This window comes from Mandrillus leucophaeus, unplaced genomic scaffold (assembly GCF_000951045.1).
Source record: "Mandrillus leucophaeus isolate KB7577 unplaced genomic scaffold, Mleu.le_1.0 Scaffold183, whole genome shotgun sequence".
Classification (NCBI taxonomy): domain Eukaryota; kingdom Metazoa; phylum Chordata; class Mammalia; order Primates; family Cercopithecidae; genus Mandrillus; species Mandrillus leucophaeus.
In genome coordinates this window covers 4,309,047-4,333,579 of record NW_012101843.1, presented here as the reverse complement: position 1 = coordinate 4,333,579, position 24,533 = coordinate 4,309,047, and the positions used below count along the sequence as shown (strand labels likewise).

At 41.6% G+C, this 24,533-nt stretch overlaps 1 protein-coding gene across 1 annotated transcript in view; it reads right to left on the bottom strand.

The window, feature by feature from the left end:
- Positions 1-24,533, bottom strand: part of KIF13B (kinesin family member 13B) — a 190,200-nt gene that overhangs the window by 49,595 nt on the left and 116,072 nt on the right. Inside the window, exons 22-32 of the mRNA XM_011977745.1 lie at positions 19,603-19,773; positions 17,876-18,033; positions 16,102-16,234; positions 12,460-12,606; positions 11,817-11,846; positions 9,356-9,455; positions 8,699-8,825; positions 7,935-7,990; positions 5,854-5,978; positions 3,806-3,982; positions 370-462 (exon numbers count right to left, since the gene is read on the bottom strand). Of these exons, the coding sequence (XP_011833135.1) occupies positions 370-462; positions 3,806-3,982; positions 5,854-5,978; positions 7,935-7,990; positions 8,699-8,825; positions 9,356-9,455; positions 11,817-11,846; positions 12,460-12,606; positions 16,102-16,234; positions 17,876-18,033; positions 19,603-19,773 (1,317 nt within the window). The remainder of the gene's footprint in view (positions 1-369; positions 463-3,805; positions 3,983-5,853; positions 5,979-7,934; positions 7,991-8,698; positions 8,826-9,355; positions 9,456-11,816; positions 11,847-12,459; positions 12,607-16,101; positions 16,235-17,875; positions 18,034-19,602; positions 19,774-24,533) is intronic.

Genomic DNA, 24,533 nt, shown 5'->3' with positions numbered 1-24,533 from the left:
CCCAAGTAGCTGGGACTACAGGCGCCCACCACCTCGCCCGGCTAGTTTTTTGTATTTTTTAGTAGAGATGGGGTTTCACCATGTTAGCCAGGATGGTGTCGATCTCCTGACCTCGTGATCCGCCCGTCTCGGCCTCCCAAAGTGCTGGGATTACAGGCTTGAGCCACCGTGCCTGGCTAAAACTGGAACTTTTAAAGCCACAAGTACGTTGTACTATGAATTGATATTAGAAAATCGTTCTAAAAATCTACAGCTTCTCTAAACATACACTTTCACTTCATATGTATGTCTTGGGTAGGTCACTTTTCAGGGAGTTGGCTCTTTTTTTAAGTGTTTATTTTTAGTAAATTCAAATTGTATATCCTTCACCTCTGGAATATTGGAGACAATTTCAAAAGTCACTCCACAGCCAGGAATAGAACTTCGATGAGACATCTTTTTTAGGAGACTCTGTGCAAAACCCTAGAGAAAAACAAAATAGAAGATATGGTTTCCCACCTAAAAAACTGAGTTTACATTATTAACAAAAGACAGCATAGAAAATACCGGTTCATTCTAACCAAAAGAAAACAGGTCATGTTTCCAACATAAGCAAGTGAAATCACCAAGTACCGTTTCCTCAATGTCGTCCTATGGTACGAAACCAACTTATTAGATGCCCACCGTGTGTGAAGGGTCCCACACCCAACACAGGAAAAGTACAGACCTCCAAGTCTGTAAACTGGCAGTAGGCATCCAGAAGAACGGTGCTTAAATGCTACAGAAATATAAGCTTGTTGACTTCCACACAATAAAATGACCTTCTAACTAAGATGGAAGCAAGGACTGGTGAGGCTTACACATTTTTTTCTCCCCAGCACGATGGACATCTCGTACCATGAATATTGACAAGTCCAGGCATTAAATTCTTGACCAAAGCAAGATCGTTATGAGGAATGATTTAAGAGTGCACGGTCATTGTTTATGCTGACTGCGCTCTTTGCACAGTTAGGAATTGAACTGTTGAATTAATGCATAGATGACTCATTTCAAGATGCTGTTAAGACTGAACACCCTGCAGAGGTTGAAGAGAGCAGGGATGAGAGCAGAATACCATCAGGGAACAAAGGTAAAGGGGAGAGAACATGAAATGGGCACCGAGCTTTCTACCCACGCAAAAGGAACAGCAGAAACATGTGAAGCCCCCAAGAAAAGAGCAAAGCCAAGCTATTTGGTCTTAGACATACACCATTTCAGAAACCTACCTAATGATAATTTATTTCATATTCAATGATCTTTAAATTTTTAAAAGAATATAGTATCTCAGAATGCAGGGAGACAATTTATGTCATTACTTCTCTCCCTTGACTTTAGCCTTGCAGTGCTGAGCCAAGGCTAATTACGCAAGTCAAGGTATAGAGATCGCTGTCCCTAGGGGTGGTGAAGGGAGATGTCGATGCTACTATTATCCGACCTTTTCGTTTTCCATTTGTATGGAATTCGTGAAGCTGACGTGTGTGTATTAGGGTCATGTGGAAGGTCCTATCCTTGTTATAAAGAAGAAGAGAGCCTTCCACATGACCATTCTTAGGAATGAAATATCTGAAATTGAGAGAGAAAATGGCATGCCTTAAAAATACTTCCACATCATTTCAACCAGGAAAAAAAAAAATACATATATATATATATATATATGCCATATAGATATACATATATCCCATATATATATATATGGAAACCTATTATCCCTACAATAGAAACAAAAACCAAGCAACATGTGGTGACTGCACAATGTACCTTTCTGTCAAGGACCCTGTAGGGCCGGTGGTTGTGGCAGGTCAGTCCCAGGGCCTGGCAACCAAGATGTCTAATTCCAAAATGGAAAATCGCTCTTCAAAATGCTCCTCATGAGCAGTGTGTCTTTTTCAAACCCTCACAGACTTATGAGAAAAGGAAGACAGAGAGAGTGAATGGGAGCATACCATATACATCTATAGCTAACCCCGTGACCTGGATTTTATTGATGTTGGATTGCCAAGCTAAAGAGCTGCAATTTTAACGGCATTACCGCCAGTCTTCATTTCAAAGATTGATATCGGTGTGACATTTAGAACTAAAGATTAATTTTTAGGGGTGGAGATTACATCTAGGAGTCTGTCAACCATGACTGTGCTCTTTTAAATGAAAATATTTTCATCTGTACTGGTTTTAGTCAGTGTATTGAGAATGCCTCAAAAAAGGGAGATAAGACAGTTAAAAGGATCCCCAGACGCAATCTCCCAAATCCTTATATTTGCAAAACTAGTAAGAGAAAGAATTTAAATTCTTTTTTTTTTTTTTGAGACAGAGTTTCACTCTTGTTGCCCAGGCTACAATGCAATGGGGCAATCTCAGCTCACCACAACCTCCGCCTCCCAGGTTTAAGCAATTCTCCTGCCTCAGCCTCCCTAGTAGCTGAGACTGCAGGCACCCGCCACCACGCCCAGCTAATTTTGTAGTTTTAGTAGAGACGAGGTTTCTCCATGTTGGTCAGGTTGGTCCCAAACTCCCAAACTCAGGTGATTCGCCTGCCTCGGCCTCCCAAAGCGTTGAGATTATAGGCATGAGCCACCACACCCGGCCTTAAATTCTTACCTAGAAATTTTGTATTAAATCCCTTCATATGGCACATGGACTTTCATAATCCAGCTGCAACTATGCGAGAGCCACGCTCCTTGGCACAGGCAGGACCCCCAGCACATGGAGCTCCTCGTGGTCCCAGATCCTACCATGTCCTGCCCTCCCCACTTTTTCTGCACGTGTATTTCCTCCGATCCACAGAACTGCATCTCCTCCTGCTCTGCCTGGCCAATGCCCCTCCTCTCTAAGTCCCAGCTCAAATGCTGCCCTCCTCTCTGAAGCGCCCCCACCACCCCCCAGCTCCCTGGGGCTGAATTCTTCCTTCTCTTACCTGCATTCTCACCACAAGTGGTGAGGACCTGCTGCACCACGCGCTCAGCTCAGGCCGAGAGCAGTTGCCTGTTATGTATCTACCTATGCAAATCAACCTGGCTCTTTCAGGACACAGACTTTTTTGTTTGTTTTTTGAGACACGTTGCCCAGGCTGGACTCAAACTCCTAGGCTCAAGTAATCCCGCTGCCTCAGCCTCCTGAGTTGCTGGGAAAGCAGGTGTGCACCACTGCACTGGGCTCATTTCTTATTCACCTTTTTATCCCAAAGTCAAATATACACATCAAAGACCGCAAGAGGTAAAAGGTCTGGAAAGCACCCTGGCAGCATGGCGAGACCCCATCTCCATAAGAAATACAAAAAATTAGCCAGGTGTGGTGGCACGCGCCTGTGGTCCCAGCTACTGCGGAGGCTGAAGTGGAAGGGTCACCTGAGCTCAGGAGGTGACGGCGCAGTGAGCTATGATCGCATCACTGCACTCCAACCTGAGCAACAGAGCAAGACCCTATCTTAAAAAAAAAAAAAGCCTGGAAACAGCAGAGTAAGAGGGAAACTCCTCATTTGACAGGGCCCAGATAAAAAGGCAACAACCAAACCACTGACCTTGCCCTTGACAGGGCTGTGTGGTACCCAAAAGAATAACCATGATTTGTGAATCTGCCCTAAGAAAGATTCAGTGTAAGAATACTGTCCAGGAGCAAGTGACACATCTGGGGCTTGAAGCAAGCATGGGTACAGGACAGCAGCAGTCACCTGGAAAAGAATAGGTCAGTGCTCCTGGGAGCCTGTTTGGACAGAAGGTTAGAGCAAGCACTGCCCGGCCCTACCCTCGGGTCGCAACTGTGGTTAGAGTCGTTTCTTCCACGGAAGACTAACCTGTCGGCCGTGAACATTGACACAGATTCTCTTGCGTAACACCAGTTGCATGTCAGCCGGGTGGCTGAGCTGGACCGTCACGCGCACGATCAGAAACAACCGCTCGTCCGCGGGCGTGCCTTTGCTGAGCTGAGGGCAGCCGTGCACCGCAGAGTCCCAGGAGGCTTCTGCCTTCGCCTGCAGAGAAGACAGAGGGGAAATAGGTTTCTCTCTTCTCCAGAAACACGAAAACTCTTTCAAGGAAACCACCTTGGCTCCAGCTGAAAGGGCATATGCCAGTCACCAGCGAAGTTCTACTATGACAGCTGTCCTGAAAAGACAATGGAGTGTGACAGTGTGGCCACAATCACCTTAGCCTGAAAAGTATAGGGCATGATGATCCCAGTTGGCTTACTTTTAAAGTTTGTATTTAAAAATGCTCAAATGTCAAGAAAAGTTGCAAAAATTCAGTCGAGTGATCTGTAACCCTTTCATCATGATGCACCAACTGCTACCATTTGGCCACTTTTGCTTCTCTTTCTCAAAACTCACACACACCCATTATCACTTTTGCTGAACCACTTTCAAGTAAGTTGCATATCATATCTAAGAAATTTAACAGCAATACATTATTATTTAATATAGAATCCATATTGAAATTTTTCAATTTTCCCATCCCGGAACCACACACTGCCTTAGTCATGTTCCTCTAGCCTACTCTAATCTGCAATAGCTCCTCAGCCCTTCCTTGTCCCTGCTGAACTGGAAGGGTGCCGGCCCACTGTTCACAGAATGCACAGCCGCTGTGTGTGTCGGACTGACTCCTCACTGTTAAGACTCAAGTTTTGCTTCTTAGGGACACTACTAAGTAATGATGTGTCCTCAAAGCATCACATACAGCTTTCCTTCCTGATTATTTCAGAATTTTTCAAACATACTCAAAATTAGAAAATAAACTCCTGTGAGATACCCATCGCTCAGATTCAACCATTAAAATCAAGATGTCACCACATTGCCTTCACCTATTCTTTTCCTTTTTAATAAATCCTGGCTGGGTGCTGTGGCTCATGTCTGTCATCCCAGCACTTTGGGAGGCTGAGGCAAGTAGATTACTTGAGGTCAGGAGTTCGAGACCAGCCTGACCAACATGGAGAAAACCCATCTCTACTAAAAATACAAAAATTAGCCAGGCTTGATGACGTGCACCTGTACTCACAGCTACTTCGGAGGTTGAGGCAAGAGGATCACTTGAACCCGGGAGGTGAAGATTGCAATGAGCTGAGATCGTGCCATTGCACTCCAGCCTGGGCAACAGAGTGAGACTCCATCTCAATTAAAAAAAAAAAAAAAAAAAAAAAGTCCTGACAAAAGGATTTCAAAGCAAATCCCAGCCAGGCGCAGTGGCTCACACCTGTAATCCCAGCACTTTGGGAGGCCAAGACAGACGATCACTTCAGGTCAGGAGTTGAAGACCAGCTTGGCCAACATGATGAAACTCCATCTCTACTAAAAAAAAAAAAAATATATATATATATATATATTTTAGCAAGGCATGGTGGCACACACTTATAGTCCCAGCTACTTGGGAGGCTGAGGCAGGAGAATCACTTGAACCTGGGAGGTAGAGGCTGCAGTGAGCCAAGATCCTGCCACTGCACTCCAGCCTGGGTGACAGAGCGAGACTCCATCTCAAAACAAAAAAAAACCCAAAAAAACCCCAAAGCAAATCCCAAACCTGGTGCCATTTTACCTCCATGCCCTTCCGCAACCCATGCTTCCATCTCTCACTGGTTGAGGAACAGAGAGAGCCTCAAGCTCCCGACCGCTGCTGACCTGAATTGCTCACAAAAGCTCAGTACAAGTTACCAGGAAAGGAAGGAAAAGGTGAATGGATATAATATGATGCTCAAGCTCCATTCTTCTGCAAGTCATGATGAAAGGTTTTCCTTTATGTATTTTGAGAAATGTAAAGCACTGGCATGATTGCCTTATTAATTGTTTCAAAAAGCTCGAGGAGAGGTTAAGTAAACCACTTTTCATCTGATTGTCCCAAGTTACGCTTTCCTTACCTCCCCATCATGCTGTTTCACAATCTGCAGTTCAAAGAACTCCTCTTCTTCTTCCCCAGTCAAGGTCGCATCCCATCCACCAGCTTCTGGGTCATCAAGATTATCCTGAGAGCTGAAATCATCAGCTAAAAGCAAAGAATTTCCATTAAATACTGAGATCATTTTCAAGGATAACCCCTACCAGCTAAATTTCAATGTGATTATTAAAATTCTTCTGCTTCAAATTTCATTTACTTTTTGCTCTGAAATCTTACATGACACTGAAGATGACCATTTAAAAGTTCACGGATCTTAGAGATAAGAAAGTGCCTCAAAAAATGATCTCATCCAATCTGCTACATTTTTGCCTTATTTTATAGGGAAGAGAAATGAAACCAAGATACCTAAGAGGTTACCCAAGGTCATCTCATCAATATCAGTGACTGGGTTATAACGCAAATTCCCTACCATTTAGTGCACTGAAGGAGTGAGAAACGAGCCTGACAGTGACACTCAGCAGGAAGTTCCACTGGCTGTATGGGCTGGAAACAGAAGGGCTACACCATGGTCCCCTGGTTCCTCAGGCCTGAGCCTGGCCCTCCCCACTCCCCTTCACCTGGAGCTCATGGGCAGACATCTGAAGTTCCTTTTCTAGGAGGTGGGCATGGGGGGACCGAGAACATGGACCATGCTGACCAAAGTCCTGATCATCCCCTCGAATGCCCAGACTAACGCGTCTTCCTTAAGCTTATTGTTTTTCACTTTTTTATGCACATCCCTGCCTGCACCCAAATATGAGTACCTCACCTACCCAGGAAACCTAACAGAAGAACAGGCCAGAATCACCCTCAGGCGCCAAGTTCAAAACACCACAGCAGGATAAGGACTTGTGGCAAACATTAAAAAACAAACACCTTTCACCCCATCAGGCAAACAGACAGGGGCTGTATTATTCGGTATTATTCTCCAACTCTATACATAGAAAAATCTTCCATGTAAATAAGCTAAGTGGCAGGAGATCCTAAATGCCTCAGAGATTGCATCTCGCTGTCAGCTAGATGGAAGAAAATCATGGAGGACATCCACACTCATCTATTAAGGAGAGTTAATGTTAATACACAGTTCTGCAGATGTTTTAGGAATTTAACTGCTGACTTTCAACTTATTTTTAGATCCTTAATCTACCTTTCCATTTTCTATTTTCCCTCCTACAGGCAGAACTCCTACAGGCAGAATATATGTAAAATGTATCCAGGCCCAAAATATTTTACATGGGGGTGAATGGGAAACAGAAAAAAATGACAGTTTTTTTTTTTTTGTTTTGTTTTAAACAGGTAATACAGGGATGAATGGCACAAGACCTCATAGAAAAAGTGAAAAATTTATTAGATAATGCTAAGAAAACACCACGAGAAGGAAACATGCTTCATAAGTACCACTAGTTATTTGTCCTTTCCAGAGAGAAGTCTTTCCCTAAGAATTAAAGAGGCTGGGCGCGGTGGCTCACGTCTGTAATCCCAGCACTTTGGGAAGGCCGAAGTGAGCAGATCACGAGGTCAGGAGATGGAGACCACCCTGGCAAACACGGTAAAACCCCATCTCTACTAAAAACACAAAAAATTAGCCGGGTGTGGTGGCACACACCTGTAGTCCCAGCTACTCAGGAGGCTGAGGCAGGAGAATCGTCTGAACTGGGGAGGTGGAGGTTGCAGTGAGCCAAGATCGCACCACTGCACTCCAGCCCAGGTGACAGAGCAAAGATTCCATCTCAAAAAAAAAAAAAATTTAAAGAAGAAAATATTTTCAGTGCAGAAGAACACTGCTACCATCCTAATACCGGGAGAGTAGAGCATCCACATGGCACTGTGAGCTGCAGGAATGAGAGGTGAGGAGCATGGTGAAGTGCGCCTATTACTGTCAAAAACATATTCGACTATGACATAGAAATCAGTCTGTCTACAACCAGGGGACTTGGACACACGTCAAACTGGTTCTAGCCTTAGGAGGACAGAACTGCCTCATGATGCACTTGGTTGGAATCTACATGTTATGAGGCACTAAATTTTCAGAGGTAAGCCTTCAGAAAACACCTCCTAACTTACCGTTTAAGTCCAGGAATATAACAGGAATGTGTGTCTCCATCCCAGGCACTGGGGTCCTAAAACATGAAGAACAAATGGCATCTGAATCAGGTTACTTTCTCAGTGGCAGGCATGTAGGAACACAGCCTTAATGGCATTCAGGGCTGTTAGAGGGCAAAGCTGATTTTACTCTAATCCAGAATCAGAGAGGCCACAAAGCCTCCGCTGTAGCTGCTGCTTCGTACCCTGACATTTGAACTTAGCCTTATAAGACACCCCTACCTGTTTATAGTGAAGTTCTCTTGTTTAAACCTACTTTCTCATAAAATGATACACTTAAGGGCTCCCTCTGGCTAAATTTACTATTTTTAATTTCTATAAAGTAGCACAGAACATTTGCTGACAGCACGGTTTAAGCCAGCACCAAAACCAAAATCGCGTGGAGATGCAATTTTCTTATGACCGAGCAGTCTTCTAAGGGAATGACCCAAGTAATTAACATACTAACTATTTTTTTAATGCTAAGTGCAATGGTATTAAATATTGATTTAAGTTCTCAGAAATCTTAATGACTTTGGCCAATAACAACATTATTTAATAAAACAGTTTTAGGTCATAGTTACTCAACTCATGAAAATAATTTAACAGTTCCTTTAATTTAAACAACATTTCCCCCCATGCTATTATGACTCTTCCATTAACCGTAGCATACGCAAAATTCAAGCTAAAAGCAGATGGTCTGGTGAGCATTCAGAACCTCACAAGACGCATCACAGGGTTCGTACCATTCTGCTGGGGCCCCTGGAATACCACTGCCAGCAGAGGGGACCATCACCGCGTTCCTCTCCTCAGTTAAGGTCAGCCGCATCTCCAGAAGCTGCGCTTCGCGGTCAGCATCATCCTCTGTTTTATCTAGAACACCAAGAATGAGGATTCAATGCCGAAACCTCACTTGCCATTTATCTTTTTGTCCCGAGTAAAGACTGGATTTGCCCATATTTCAGTTATTAGCTGACAAGTGCTTCCCAGTGATAAAAAACCAACCCACAGCTAGGGAGGTCAGGTGGGCTCCTGCAGAGGCCACCTTCAGTTCCTGGGAGGCCTACAGAGGGACCACACAGGAGTGACTGGTCCAGAGTCAGAGGACTCGAGCCCTCTGGGTAAGAAAAGTCACCACCTTCCTTTACATTATCTTTGAGGGACCATGTATGCTTTGTGCACCGTATTTTCTCTTTCTTTGTGAGGGGTGGGAGGAAGACCTCCACCAAGATATGACAGCTGGATAAACGGTATGACATAAACAAGGAGTAGCACTCATCTGCTCCTGCCATCCCCACTACTGATGTGTTCATCTGGTTCTTAACTGATGTGGCTACAAAGGGAGAATAATTAATTATGCACTGATTTGCAAGGGAGAAAAATATTCTATTCATTTTTCCTACCACGTTTACTGACAAGCTTTTGCAATTGTTGATCCAAGTACTCCTGACGTTTTGTTAATGCATTTAGCCATTTTCTACGAAGTCTCTCTAAATCTCGATCCTGGAAGCAAGCAAGGAAAATCATGTTCAATGTAATGTCAAGATAATCTATCTGAAACTGAAGCTCCTATCTTAGAACCTTACTCTCCTATGCCTTGGAAAGGTAAGGTAGTATATAATAATTTATTACTACCACCAGTTGACTGCGCCCATCATTCAAAACAGCTATTTTCAGAATTTAAAGCATTATTTTCTTGAACAGAAAGGGCATTCTCAGGTATCCAGAACCAATTTTATTTCTAATGGCTTGGGGGTAGAACTTTAAGCACCTGCAACAAAAATCTTCTAAAAGGTCTCTTTGCTGGATAAAACCCACAAACAGGACTCAATAATCTTCCAATATGGCTGGGCGTGGTGGCTCACACCTGTAATCCCAACACTTTGGGAGGCTGAGGCGGGTAGATCACCTGAGGACAGGAGTGTGAGACCAGCCTGGCTAACACAGCAAAACCTTGTCTCTACTCAAAATATAAAAAATTGCCCAGGCACGGTGGCTAACACCTGTAATGCCAACACTTTGGGAGGCCAAGGCAGGCAGATCACCCGAGGTCAGGAGTTCGAGACCACCCTGCCCAAGATGGTGAAACCCCATCTCTACTAAAAAAACAAAAATTAACCAGGCATGGTGGCAGGTGCCTGTAATCCCAGCTACACGGGACCCTGAGGCAGGAGAATCGCTTGAACTCGGGAGGCAGAGGTTGCAGTGAGCCAAGACCGTGCCATTGCACTCCAGCCTGGGCAACAAGAGTAAAACTTCATCTAAATAAATAAATAAATAAAAATTAGCTGGGCATGGTGGTGTGCACCTTTAATGCCAACTACTTGAGAGGCTGAGGCAAGAGAATTGCTTAAACCTGAGAGGCAGAGGTGCAATGAGCCAAGATCACTCTACTGCACTACAGTCTGGGTGGTAGAACAAGACTCTGCCTCCAAAAACCAAACCAAAACAAAACAAACAAAAAACCACTTTCAATTTATGTACCTTGGAATAATCAGACAAATCCTTTAACTTTTGTAACTTCTGCTTTCTATCAACATAGGCTCTCGAAGACATGTAAATGCTTCTCTCACTTGTTTTTGTGCATTTTGTGGGGTAACAGGTAGGGGAAAAGGGGACAGGGGCTGTCATTAACAGAATAACAACCTACCAGCCAACACCTACATGAATACCAATCTTACCTCATTTCCTTTTCTAATAAGGTTACAAGACTGGGTAGGTCAGTGGAATGCTGCAGATATAGTGTGTCTGGACTTTACTAGGGCACTTAACCAAATAGCCTATGACACTATTGTGGACAAGATGGAGAAACATGCGATACATCTACTTCAGTGAAATCACAGAGGACTCAAATATCACATCCAAAGAACAGTGATTAATGTCAGCTTGAAAAAAGTCTCTATTGTTGTGCCATAGGACTCTGTATTTAACCCTATCTGATACAGTGTTTTTATCAGCAACTTATAGGAAAGCAGACATTTCTATCAAATTAGAATGATGTAAAACCAAGAGAGTGACTACACAGATGACATAATCAGGCTCCAAAGAGCCCTGACAGTCCTGAACAATGACTAACAGATGAAACTGCACAGACAGAAACAAAATCTTCAGAAGGTTAGGAAAAGAAAGTAAAAAAACAGATTCCAAATGCTGTATGATTCCAGGAAGTGGGGAAGAAAGATCTGGCTTAAAAAATGCAAAATACGGCCGGGCGCAGTGGTTCACGCCTATAATCCCAACACTTTGGGAGGCCGAGGCAGGTGGATCACAAGGTCAGGAATTCAAGACCAGCCTGGTCAACATGGTGAAACCCCGTCTCTAGTAAAGATACAAAAAATTAGCTGGGCTTGGTGGCATGCACCTGTAATCCCAGCTACTCGGGAGGCTGGGGCAGGAGAATCGCTTGAACCCGGGAGATGGAGGTTGCAGTGAGCTGCGATTGCACTATTGCACTCCAGCCTGGGCGACAGGATGAGACTGTCACAAAAAAACAAAAATATGCAAAACACCTAGTGTTGACTGAAGCTCAGATTGACACAACTATAATAAGGGCAACGAGTGGTGACTCACTCAGGACAGAAAATGTCCAGGAAAGAGCATCCGGAGAAAAGGATCTTTGGGGGCCTGGCTGGGGAGCTCCAGGTTTGGAAAAGGATCTCAGTCACAAATGATTTCCCACTCCTAAAACACTTTACGGTCTATGAAACAACACTCAATGTTCCCTACTCTGTTTTACTTTAAAACAACAAAAAAAGCAGTATGAATTGTTTAATCCTTAAATAACAGTATAGCCAGATCCAGGAATGTGTAATTATATACTTTAAACATGCTTATTTGAGATGAGATTAACAGCTGCTAAATTACCTGGTAGCTGTCCATGTCTTCCTCTTCCTCCTAAAAGAAAAAAAGTACATTACATAGAACTGAATTATTGATTTATCCAAGAATCAGGCTATGCTAAGCAATCTGACTCTTTACTCATAATTTATATTTTTCAATTGAATTAATATACTATTTCATCTCCCACCTACCCACTCCCTCACTCTGGGTTTTACAGTTGTCAGGAAGTTGGAGCCGCTCACAGAAGAGTGAAGAACACTCATTTGACCTTTTCGGGAACCAGTGCAATGCTCTCCCTGCTGGGTTTATAGTCCCACTCACCAGGGGAAATCAAACACCTGCTGGCAAATAGTCTTTACAAGCCAGTAGGGGGTTTCTCCAGAGGGGTGGGGTGATGTTGAGGAGTTAATCACTAGCAGGCACTGTGGAATCTGTGGAGGCAGAGACGTTTTAACCCTCAGCTTGCCACCTACACCAGGGCAAAACCAGTAATACAGTTCGATGCAATGATTCCATGAAAATGTAAGACACAAAAAAGGACAGCAAAGGTAAACAAAGAGGTTCACAGAAAGAACTGTTCACAGAAAGTAGTTTTCGTACAGGTTCCAAAAGGCACTCTGGTCTGATTTTGTCTTTCAAGAAGAACATAACAGGCATAGCAACTTACATGGAAGGTCTCATGCATTCTGGGGGTTCTGAGCGGTCTAATTTTGACACATCCAATGCCAACAGACAATATACATTCTTCCATTAGTGGTAAAGTCCCAGATTCCTGCACTGACTTCACTTCGACTTGAACTCTCCGGGACTGCCCCTGGGTCACAGACAATTTAGTCTTAAAATCAGTTTCTTGATTTCCAAAAATTTGGTTTAGAGAGACCCCTACAGGCTGATGTTGAGAAAAATGTTCAATTCGGACACTATGACCATACCTTATTGTTAGTTTTTAAATTTGTATTTTAATGCTTAATTAGAAAAAATCATTTCCCTTTTAAGTGAGCTAAAAAACAGAATATATGTTTACATATTCTTTCAATAAGAAGTAACATTAAAAAAATTCTAACAAAGGAAATGCAAACAGTCGGCCAATAAAAAAGTTCAACTTACTGATAAATAAATACATCCAAATTAAATTAAAGCATGATACACCTGTATTTTCACTTCCTAAATTGGCAAATATATTTTAAAAGGGGAATTTCCAATAATGCCCTAGATTTATGAAACAAACAATTTCATACACTGTAAGTGGGAATTTAAAATGGTGCAAGTTTTCTGCAAGGCAATTTGACTTAAAAACATATAAGTTCCTTTAACCTAGCAATTTGACTTTCTAGAGAGCTAAGTAAATAATCATGCATATACACAAAAAATCTTAAGCACTTTTAAAGAAAATTAGACGCAAATTGAATGTATAGTATTGGTAACTTTAAATTGTGAAACATATAATAAAACACTATACAGTTGTTAAAGTATTACTGTAGAAAAACATATGACTTGTTAAAGAGTAAAGCACCAGTAAATATAAATATAAATATAATATCAGTAAATATAAATAAATCAGTATCAGTAAATATCAGTAAATATATTATGTATATAATTTGTATATATAATATATAAAATATAATTTACTGATATAGCAGTATATGTCATAAATACAAATATATTAATTGTATAATTATAAACATAATAATCAGTAAATACAAGTATGACTGTTTAGACTGTTTATTGCATGGGACTTGGTATATATTTACAATGAAGCAATATTTTAAAAGAGAACTCACAGTATTCCCAAATTACTGACTTCAAACTTGGTTTATAAATTTTAGAAATGTAAAATAGCATTTGAAAAATGGAATTTAAATGTTCAATTGCAAATCAATTACTCTTGTCCTCTTCCATCAGATTTTAGTTCCCAAGAGCTCTGCATGATCAGGAAAATCAGCCAAGGCAACCAATGATCCTATCAAGCTCCATTTGAATGGATGGGATACCGATGTTTTCTGATTTAGTATCACCAAGGACTAAGCCTCAGATACTTTGTGGGAAAAGTCCTAAAGAAAATATTTTAATAGCCTAAACAGTTTTGTCATTTCAATTAGCTACCTTTTATTTGCTTAGTTTGCCTAAGCACTTTCCAAAGTGATCTATTTTGAATCTGTGCCTAAGTGTGAAGGGTGAAGTGTGCACTTTAAGGGAAGATTCCTAGGGAGAGGGAAGAAAAGGAGAGAAAGGATCCGGCAATGGTTTACTGTTCCACAGAACAACTTTTAAAAGTACACTTAAACTATTAGAACTTCTGTCACTGCTGATATTTGACCATTTATTTCTACAAAAACAGCACTTTTCACATGGTTAATCAGTTGTCCTCTGCCACCTTCCTGTTCAAGAACAATACAACCCAATTTTCAAACATACTACACTCAAATGAGCCTAGCATTCAAGGCCCTCCGAAACCAGCTGCCACAGGCTTCTGCAACCTCTTCTCTTCTGTTTTCCAGCTCTTTCTCCACATGACTTTTTATCCAAATGGACCTAATTTCTGGCCTCTGTGTCCTTAGTATCATTAAGTTGGTGCAAAAGCAATTGCGGTTTTTGCCATCATGTAATAAAAATCCTTTCAGAACTTGATTTTTTCAGCATCAAGGTAAAGAAGCATATCCTTCAAAAAGTCCTTTCCTGACAAACCAACATTTCTTTGAACACTTTTAGTGAAGGGTGTCAGAAGTCTGACAAATACTTAAATATCCAATTTATACTAAATCATAGAAAATTATCCAGTCTTGCCTTCCAGTAGATGATTTTCTAAGGCTTTGAAGAAGACATATATATTTTTTTAACAGATGCCCAGAAAAAGATGTTCTTCACACCCTTAAGAATTCTATTTTATGGCCGGGCGTGGTGGCTCATGCTTGTAACCCCAGCACTTTGGGAGGCCGACGCGGGCAGATCACTAGGTCAGGAGACAATCCTGGCCAACACGGTGAAACCCTGTCTCTACTAAAAATACAAAAAAAATTAGCCAGGCGTGGTGGCGAGCACCTGTAGTCCCAGTTACTTGGGAGGCCGAGGCAGGAGAGTGGCATGAACCTGGGGGATGGAGCTTGCAGTGAGCGGACATCGTGCCACTGCACTCCAGGCTGGGCGACAAAGCGAGACTTCGTCTCAAAAAAAAAAAAAAAAAAAAAAAGAATTATATTTTATGTGTATAACGCATGCTTTAATTTAAACTAATCTCCTTTCACTTTGCTAAAATTTATTTGCTGGGGTCAGAGAACAAGTGTTTATCATCCTCCTCCTCTTAAAACATTCCAGAACTTAAACGTTTAAGCAAATGTTCTCTTTCCTTCAATTTTCTCTATTTTGCTTTGAAAGCTTTCTACGCTCATTTTCTAGAGCGACTCTAGTGTTTTACTACTGTTTTAAAGTATGGAAACTCACAGAACATAGCAGTCTCCTAAACAATGCATTAAGGTATAGCAAAAAAAAAAAAAAAAAAATTCCAAATCCTGTATACAAATTAAATTAAAAATTTCCCTGTTGGTTGGCAGCACAGACCCTGCAGATGCACGTGGGGTTACGTGGCCACTCCCATATTCTTCTCTGCTCTGTGGATTCTGGCATGTGTATCTACCCAACTGCGTGTACTTAACACCTGGCATGTCAGGCCCTATGCTTTAAACACGCATCTCTCTTAATCCTCACATTAATCCTATGAAGGTGGCGTTATCATCATATCTACATAACAGGCGAAGGCGAGAAGTTATTGAACTTGCTCAGTGATAGACAGCTAAGACACTGGAGAGCCAGAATTGAGCCCAAGCATTTTAGAGTCTGAATGCTGATTTTTTCTGCCATGTCACATAGCTTCTCCTTGTCTTCCTAAATGTTCTAAAGCTGTTTGATGTTTGGCGTACGTCCTACAAATCAATTCTAAGTTTTCCTTTAACCTTTTTCTTACCTAAACTAACAGAACTAGTTTTTAAAATATTATAAATAGCAATACTTGACTGAGAGCAGTGACTCACACCTGTAATTCCAACACTTTGGAAGGCCAAGGCGGGAGGATCGCTTGAGCCTAGGAGTTCAAAACCAGCCTGGGCAACAAAGCAAGATCCTGTGTCTCTACTTTAATAAAAGAAAAAAAAATTTAATAGCAATACTTGTGACACATGAGATAGGAAAATTTTAATGTAAGAAATGGACTCAGTCAGTCTAGATTTCATTATTACCAACATTTCTGCTAAAAAGAAGCCAATATTAAGCTTTCTGGCACCAAAGAATCTAATATAAACATTCACGATTTTGTTACCTGCCGAAGCTGGAAGATTCCTCCTGTTGGGACATCCTTAGCAGAAATCACTTCTACAGGGCAGTATTCACCATTCTCATTCTGTTCCAAGATTTGAACCCAGAATTCCAATTTCCTGGTCACTTCACTCCATCTAGGAAATAGGTGAAGTTCTTGGAAAATCATACATTTCTATTTCATTACAGGCAGCTTAGGGTCCTACACACATAAGAATTAACAACCAAAATGACCTCCAAACAGCGTAATTCAGAATGATCTGCAGTTCAATGAGTACCATGCATGTACATACTGGCAAGTATAATGGAAAGCAAAGTTAAACTCACAGTATTGGAACTAGAAACGGCTCCTTTACTTTGTTCAAAAAGATGTAATGACAAATCTATTTCAGAGTCGTTACTCAAAAACTGGAAATTCTAATCGGATGTACAGAAGCAGCAAGTACACAGCCATAAAAAAATACAACCAAATAAAATCACGTCCCTTCCAGCAACTTGGATACAGCTTGACACTGTTACCCTAAGCAATTTAACACAGAAACAGAAAAGCAAAAACCCCATGTTCTTACTTATAAGTGGGAGCTAAACACTGGGTATTCACGGACAAAAAGATGGCAACAAAAGACACTGGAGACTCCCAGGGGTTGGGGAGCAGGGAATGAGCAAGGGTTGAAAAATTACCTACTGGGTACTATGCTCACTACCTAAGTGACAGGATCAATCATATCCCAAAGCTCAGCATCACACAATATACCCAGGTAACCAACCTGCACATGTACCCCCGAATCTAAAATAATTTGAAACTATTAAAAAAAAAAAGGAAAAAAAAAAAAGCAAATACAGGGGTTGTCTTTTCATAGATAGACAAAGGTAGTACCATATGCTTCAGTGATTTGCCAAGTATTTTTCTCAGGTCAGGAAGAGAATCAAGAAAAAAATGTCAAATGTCACTTTCTAATTTAGTATTTGCTAAACTATCTAAATGCAAAAAAATCTGGTTTTCATCTCTAACTAGATGAAAAGCACAAACATATGCAATTTCATTCATTCCCTATTAACGCTTTCTTTTAAGTCCACAAAGAAGCCTACCTCTTTCCAACACTGATGCCACTCAGAGCTATGAGCTAAAGACAAAATGTCAACACTAGAGTGAATCTTGATCCATCCTCTCTACAGCTGATTAATTAGAAGTAATTCATAATAGTAAGTCACTATTCTCCAAAATTCATTTCACTGTTTCTTCTTAACCAGCTACAAACTGAACTTTCTTCCATCATTCTCTGCAGTTCACTTCCCTAAGGAAGTTTAATTGTGTGATTAATACCCTGGAGACACCGCCATCCCTCCAGGGAACACTGGTCATGCTCACGAAATAGTAACCTTTATAAATGGCAGTACTAATTTCCAGCAATTTTTAAAAATTCTAAATGGAATCTGGCCAGGCATGGTGGCTCACACCTGTAATCCCAGCACTTTGGGAGGCTGAGGTGGGCGGATCACTTGAAGTCAGGAGTTCAAGACTAGCCTGGCCAACATGGTGAAACCCCGTGTCTACTACAAATACAAAAATTAGCCAGGTGTGGTGTGCATGCCTATAATCCCAGCTACTCGGGAGGCTTAAGCAAGAGAATTGCTTACTCCCAGGAGGCAGAGGCTGCAGTGAGCCAAGATCGTGCCACTGCACTCCAGCCTGGGTGACAGAGTGAATGAGACTGTCTCAAAAAAAAAAAAAATTACATATATATATAAATGGAATCAGATGAACATCTAATATTCACCTGTCCCGAAGACTACGTGTCTTTGCTTGGATGATTCCCAAATCCCACAGGGCAGGGTTTTTCCGGGGATCATTTATCTTATGTCCATATACTTCGATTGCCAATGCTCCTTCGGAAAGATGCTCGATAAAGTCTTCAGTGATGTTAACAGAAAACTCCTGAAACACAATAGCTAATTACAGAAGAGCAAACTCTTTCTGGTAATCTTATGATTGTTTATACCAGACATCACATACTTAATTATATCAGGGAAAAAAATAGAAAACGGAACGTTTTAGTTATACAGAACTATCATCTAAAACCCATAATGAATGCTCGGATGGCAAAAGGTTGACTTTAAACATAACTATAAGTCTGAATTTTTAAAAACTTTTCAGATCAAAAGTCTAGTATGTAAGACCAGCATTGTATTCTATTTTGTTAGCAATATTTTGGGAGCTATTTTTAAAAGCATAATTGTATAAAGTATTACAACACTGATCTACAATGTGTTGATATAAAAGTTATATGCAATAAGGTAGTGTGTTGCAAAAACATTTCTTCCCACTTTTTAGAAAGTTAACTATCTCTATTAGGAAAGAAACAAAATAAAAATCATTAGCACCAAAAAAAGACCTAATTTGTAAAAATTCTCCCAGCCTGTCCATCTTTATAAGATAACATATGGCAATTAGGATTTAGCTCTAAAACAGTTTATTAAAGAAATCACAGAATCTCCTATCTCTGTTGTTGTCTCCACCTCTCTATCTATCTTTAATGCACTGAAGTATTTTGGTTTCAAATGGATTAGAAAGAGGACTCTCTCTTGAAAGAGATGAAATGGATCAAGTGTGGTGCAGGAGCAAGAAAGACTGGGGGACCCAATAGTCCACATTCTGCTGGTCACCAGCCACAGACAAACCAGTGAAGAACTACTTTGGGCAAAATGACCTCTCTGATTTGTTCGTGTTTTCAGCTGGGAAGGAAAAAAAAAAAAAAAAAAAAAAAAAAAAAACCACACACACACACACACTATCGGCCAGGTGTGGTGGCTCATGCCTGTAATCCCATCACTTTTGGAAGCTGAGGTGGGCAGATCACTTGAGGTCGGGAGTTCGAAACCAGCTTGGCCAACATGGTGAAACCCTATCTCTACTAAAAATACAAAAAAATTAGCCAGGCGTGGTGGTGGGCGCCTGTAATCCCAGCCACTTGGGAGACTGAGGCAGGAGAATCGCTTGAACCCGGGAGGCAGGGGTAGGAGTGAGCCAAGATCGTGCCACTACACTCCAGCCTGGGTGACAGAAAACAAAACAAACAAACACAAAAAAATGCACTATCAACAAAGACAACTGCGGTGAGGATCCAAATGAAGGAATAACAAAGAGCTTCACAGAGCATTCAGTGCCCAACAAAGTTAGTTCTTCTGTTACCTATGTTCACTTTCTCTAAAATATGTTTCTTAACTGTTTTAGATAATTTCTCCAATAATCTAATATAGGACATAGATTTTCTTTGGAGAAGAATATGCATATATACATACACATGTATTTGTTTCTCACGCAAAAGCTACCTTTGGGTTGTGGAGGAGTATAGATGCATTGACGCTTTTTACTCAATCCCCACACTCTACAGAAACTTCTACAACACATATACTGGTACAATTATTCAAAGAAACAAGGGTCATTTTCTGTTTTGTTTTTACATAAGTAATCTAAATGCTGACCTACTCTGGAAAACAAACTCACATTGCAATGATCAAAGACAACCATGCAGTGCGGCTCCTTGCTGACGGAAGATGAGGAGGTGTCCACTTCAGGAGCGACAATCACCGGCTCCTGTTGATCCCAGAAGCTGTATTTGCAGAACACAAAGTGGGACAGATGCTGTGGCAACCCAGTAGCTTGGAGGATTTTAACCTGAAGGAAAAAGAAGGCTGTGTGTTTTGAAACCCAAGGGTTCCAACAAGCACTCGGAGTCAGAGTTGCAGGTTCCAGTCCCAGGTCTGTCACTAATTTAGGTGCTTATGTTTATGTTGGCCAAATCCCAACCACCCTGAGACTGGACTTCTGCATCTGGGAAATAGCGGTAGCAATTATTATATTTAGTGAGAGGGTGGACGCAGGGTTACAAGGACCTTGACTACAGAGGTGGACGTTGTAAAGTCTAAGAACATTTAGATGTTAGTTTCTCAGAATACAAGAATCATCATCATCAATTCAGATGAAGAAAGATCTCAAACATCAGCACTCTTCAATGATATGAACTTGGCCAACCACAGATGTGCCACAGAACAGAACAAGATTGTCAGGCACAGCGAATGAAGAACAAAATCAAGGTATGTGCCAAGAAACAACAAATATTAAGGAAAGAGGAAAACATGGATTTGATATTTTGAAGTATAAAAAGGAACAAGGTTCTCAGCTAAAGATTTTACACGATACTACAACATTGTTTGGGAGAACTTAAAAGCACCAGAAATGTATAATTTAAAGATGTAGGGGGAGAAGGAAGGGAAGTGAAGATGGTGAATGCTGACCATTTTCTGCACTGTTTACGGAAAACCTTCCCTATGCAGATTTGCGGGGAAGGTGTATCAAAGGAAGCGTGCTCTGGATCAGGAGGGCAGGGCATGGTTGTAACAAGGTGCAACTGGAGATACATGTCTAATCAGACCCAAAGGCCCCAGAAGAAACGCCTATAACAGTTTCTAAGCAGCCAAATATTCTCCTTTTTTTTTGAGATGGAGTCTCGCTCGCTCTGTCTCCCAGGCTGGAGTGCAGTGGCCGGATCTCAGCTCACTGCAAGCTCCGCCTCCCGGGTTTACGCCATTCTCCTGCCTCAGCCTCCCCAGTAGCTGGGACTACAGGCGCCCACCACCTCGCCCGGCTAGTTTTTTGTATTTTTTTTTTAGTAGAGGCGGGGTTTCACCGTGTTAGCCAGGATGGTCTCGATCTCCTGACCTCGTGATCCACCCGTCTCGGCCTCCCAAAGTGCTGGGATTACAGGCTTGAGCCACCGCGCTCGGCCCCAAATACTCTTAATATTTCTTTTGGTGGGCAGCATTAGATTGATTTTTTTTTTTTTTTTTTTGAGACAGGGTCTTGCTGTGTTGCCCAGGCTGGAGTGAGTGGCACAATCATGGCTAACTGCAGCCTCAATTTTAAGAGTTCAAGCGATCCTCTAGCCTCAGCCTCCCGAGGAGCTAGGACCACAGGTGTGCATCACCATGCCTAGGTAATTTTTTTTATTTTTAGTAGAGATGAGGTCTCACTATGTTTCCCAGACTGGTTTTGAACTCCTGAGCTCAAGTGATCCTCCTGCCTCAGCCTCCCAAAATGCTGGGATTATAGACATGCCTGGCCTGCGTTGATTTTTAATTTGGAGTTTTTGTGATAAACTGCGATATTCTAAAACTTCTCCAACTATAAAGAAAATGAAATCCTGAAGTCAGTTAAGCTAAATTCTGACTTGATAACTGATTAAACCAATTTTCACATGACTGAGCATTCATCATAAATTATATTTTTCACTTGGTCACTTTCTGCATGTTGTATGATTTAATCCACCTCCAGTAAATGTATTTAATGAAAATAAATCTGAATATATGACATAAGAGTTCATGTAGTTCAGAAACCACAAACATGACCCTAACATTTCAGGCTATAATCCCAGCACTTTGGGAGGTCAAGGATCACTTAGGTCAGGAGTTTGAGACCAGCCTGGCCGACATGGTGAAACCTCATCTCTACCAAAAATAGAAAAATTAGCCAAATGTGGTGGCACATGCCTGTAGTTCCAGCTACTCCCGGAGGCTGAGACACGAGAATCGCTTCAACCCAGGAGGCGGAGGTTGCAGTGAGCAGACATCGCACCACTGCACTCTAGTCTGGGTGACAGAGAGAGACTCTGTCTCAAAAAACAAACAAGCAAACAAATAAAAACACATTTCGGGAAGCATTGATAATGACACACAAAACTACACAAATCAGATAATTTTATTTTCTTCCATACCAGACACACCAGCAACAAACAGGAACCCCCATTATAATTCATCTTTTCTGTGATGTCAACAGGAGTTTGAAACACCTAGATAGCTACTTCCTGACAGGCTACGAAAGACAGACTGGCTGACATATTTTATTCCTCCAAACCAAACTGAGCAAACAGTACTCTGCAATTAATTTTTCCACCAAGTTTTTAAAAACCATCATTTTCTCATTGTTTTTAAATATTTATCTTATTAAGGTACAGCAATATGGCATTTGGGAAAATTACAAGATGTTGGAGTAACATAAAATAAATAGAATAAATATCTCGGCCGGGCGCCGGTGGCTCACTCCTGTAATCCCAGCACTTTGGGAGGCCGAGGCAGGCGGATCACCTGAGGTTGGGAGTTCGAGACCAGTCTGACCAACATGGAGAAACCCCATCTCTACTAAAAATACAAAAAATTAGTTGGACGTGGTAGCACATGCCTGTAATCCCAGCTACTCGGGAGACTGAGGCAGGAGAATCGCTTGAATCCGGGAGGCGGAGGTTGCAGTGAGCTGAGATCACGCCACTGCACTCTAGCCTGGGCAACAAGAGTGAAATTCCATCTCACAAAAAAAAAAAGAAAAAAAAAAAATCTTGCCCACTTATTAGCATGTGTGCTGGCTCAAATAACTCAAATTCTTAGTTTTCTTAGGCTTAGTTTTCTCCTAGGTGAAATGGGAATATCAGTAGCTAACTCACTCGACAGGGTTAAGACTGACCACACCAATGGAATGAAATAAAAGAGATCTGTAACTTTTTTTTTTGAGACAGAGTCTTGCTCTGTCACCCAGGCTGGAGTGCAGCAGCGCAATCTCGGCTCACTGCAAGCTCCGCCTCCTGGGTTCACGTCATTCTTCTGCCTCAGCCTCTCGAGTAGCTGGGACTACAGGCGCCCACCACCACGCCTGGGTAATTTTTTTGTATTTTTAGTAGAGACAGGGTTTCACCGTGTTAGCCAGGATAGTCTTGATCTCCTGACCTTGTGATCTGCCCGCCTCGGCCTCCCAAAGTGCTGGGATTACAGGCATGAGCCACCACGCCCAGCCCTGTAACAGGTATTGAGTAGATACATGTTCAATACATACTTCTTTGTGAGTAAATGCCATCTGAAAGCCTTTTTTTCCATTCAAAATTAATCACAATTTTAATGTTAAAATAGACAAGAAACAAGATTTAATACGCTGAACTCTCGTCTACAGGCAATCTCTCAGGAATGTGACTGCCAGGAATGAAGACTATTAGCCATAAGAAATGAACACAGGCTGTTTGGGTTTTGTGGGGTTTTTAAAAAAATTTTTGCACACAAAAACTAAAACCACCACAAGGTGTCAGAATACTACAGACTTCAACTTGCAGCTGTTCAAGACAGAGGAGCCCAGGAATGTCTGCAGGGATTGATGCTTGTGCCCAGGTTTTAAACATACAAACTTTACTTCATATCAGTGAAAACATGAAGATGTTAATATGTGCATATAGCCTTGTTACCAGAAAACAAATCCAGACTTCTTTGGGGGCTAATTATACTCATCACCCATGATATCTTAACTGTCTCCAGGCTGGTTTCTTTTGTTTTTCTACCACCGTTTTATTTATTGTCACACAGCTTATTTGTCCTCGTCCTTTTTACATAAAAGGCTATTACATGCCAGTATATGGTCTCTAAAACCCACTTCCCACTGAAAGGAATCAGGTTCCTTGGAGAAATGGCTGATTCCAGGTCTGGGACAGGAAATACACAAGATGAGATCAGAATATTCATCACACCAGAAAACAAGAAAGCTATCCCAGTCCAGGAAGGTTAAAGTTATGACAACAGGACTCAAGGGCCAACTGAAGTGGCTCCCACTGGCCAAAGACGGGAACATTTGTGTTTAAATACAGGTAGTGAATGCAACAGATAGACACACACCAAATATGGTTAAGTCCAAGAGTTCATAATCATGCTGTTAAGACTAAGGACAAAAAACCCCCACTGGTCACATTTTGGAAAACCAATTTATTATTTTAAAAATTAGGCTGGATATGGTGGCTCACGCCTGTAATCCTAGCACTTCGAGAGGCCGAGGCAGGTGGATCACTTGAGGCCAGGAGTTCAAGACCAGCCTGGCCAAGATAGCAAAACCCTGTCTCTACTAAAAATACAAAAATTAGCTGGGCATGGTGGCACAACTACTCAGAAGGCTGAGGCGAGAGAACTGCCTGAACCTGGGAGGTGGAGGTTGCAGTGAGCTGAGATCACACCACCGTACTCCAGCCTAGGTGACAGAGTGAGACTCTGTCTTAAAAATAAAATAAACAAAATTTGTAAATAAAGGGAGAGATGGAGCATTTATCCTTCCTTTCCTATATAAATTATCTCTGTAGAGCAAAACAGTTGATAATAGGAAGATTTTCTCTGGAGAAAAATGAAATGACAATAGAATTATAGCACCATTCTTTTGTAACTCCTAACAAAATAATGCATCTAGGTAATAATCATCAGTGGCTGATCATCCCCAAAAGACAAACAGCCAGACAAGATGTGGCTCCTGATGGAAGAACACAGGCCACCACCTACAGAATACCTTGGCTGCCTCCCTCCCTCCCTCAGGTAACACGTGTATACCTAACTACCAATTTTCAGCAAAGCATCTTAACATGC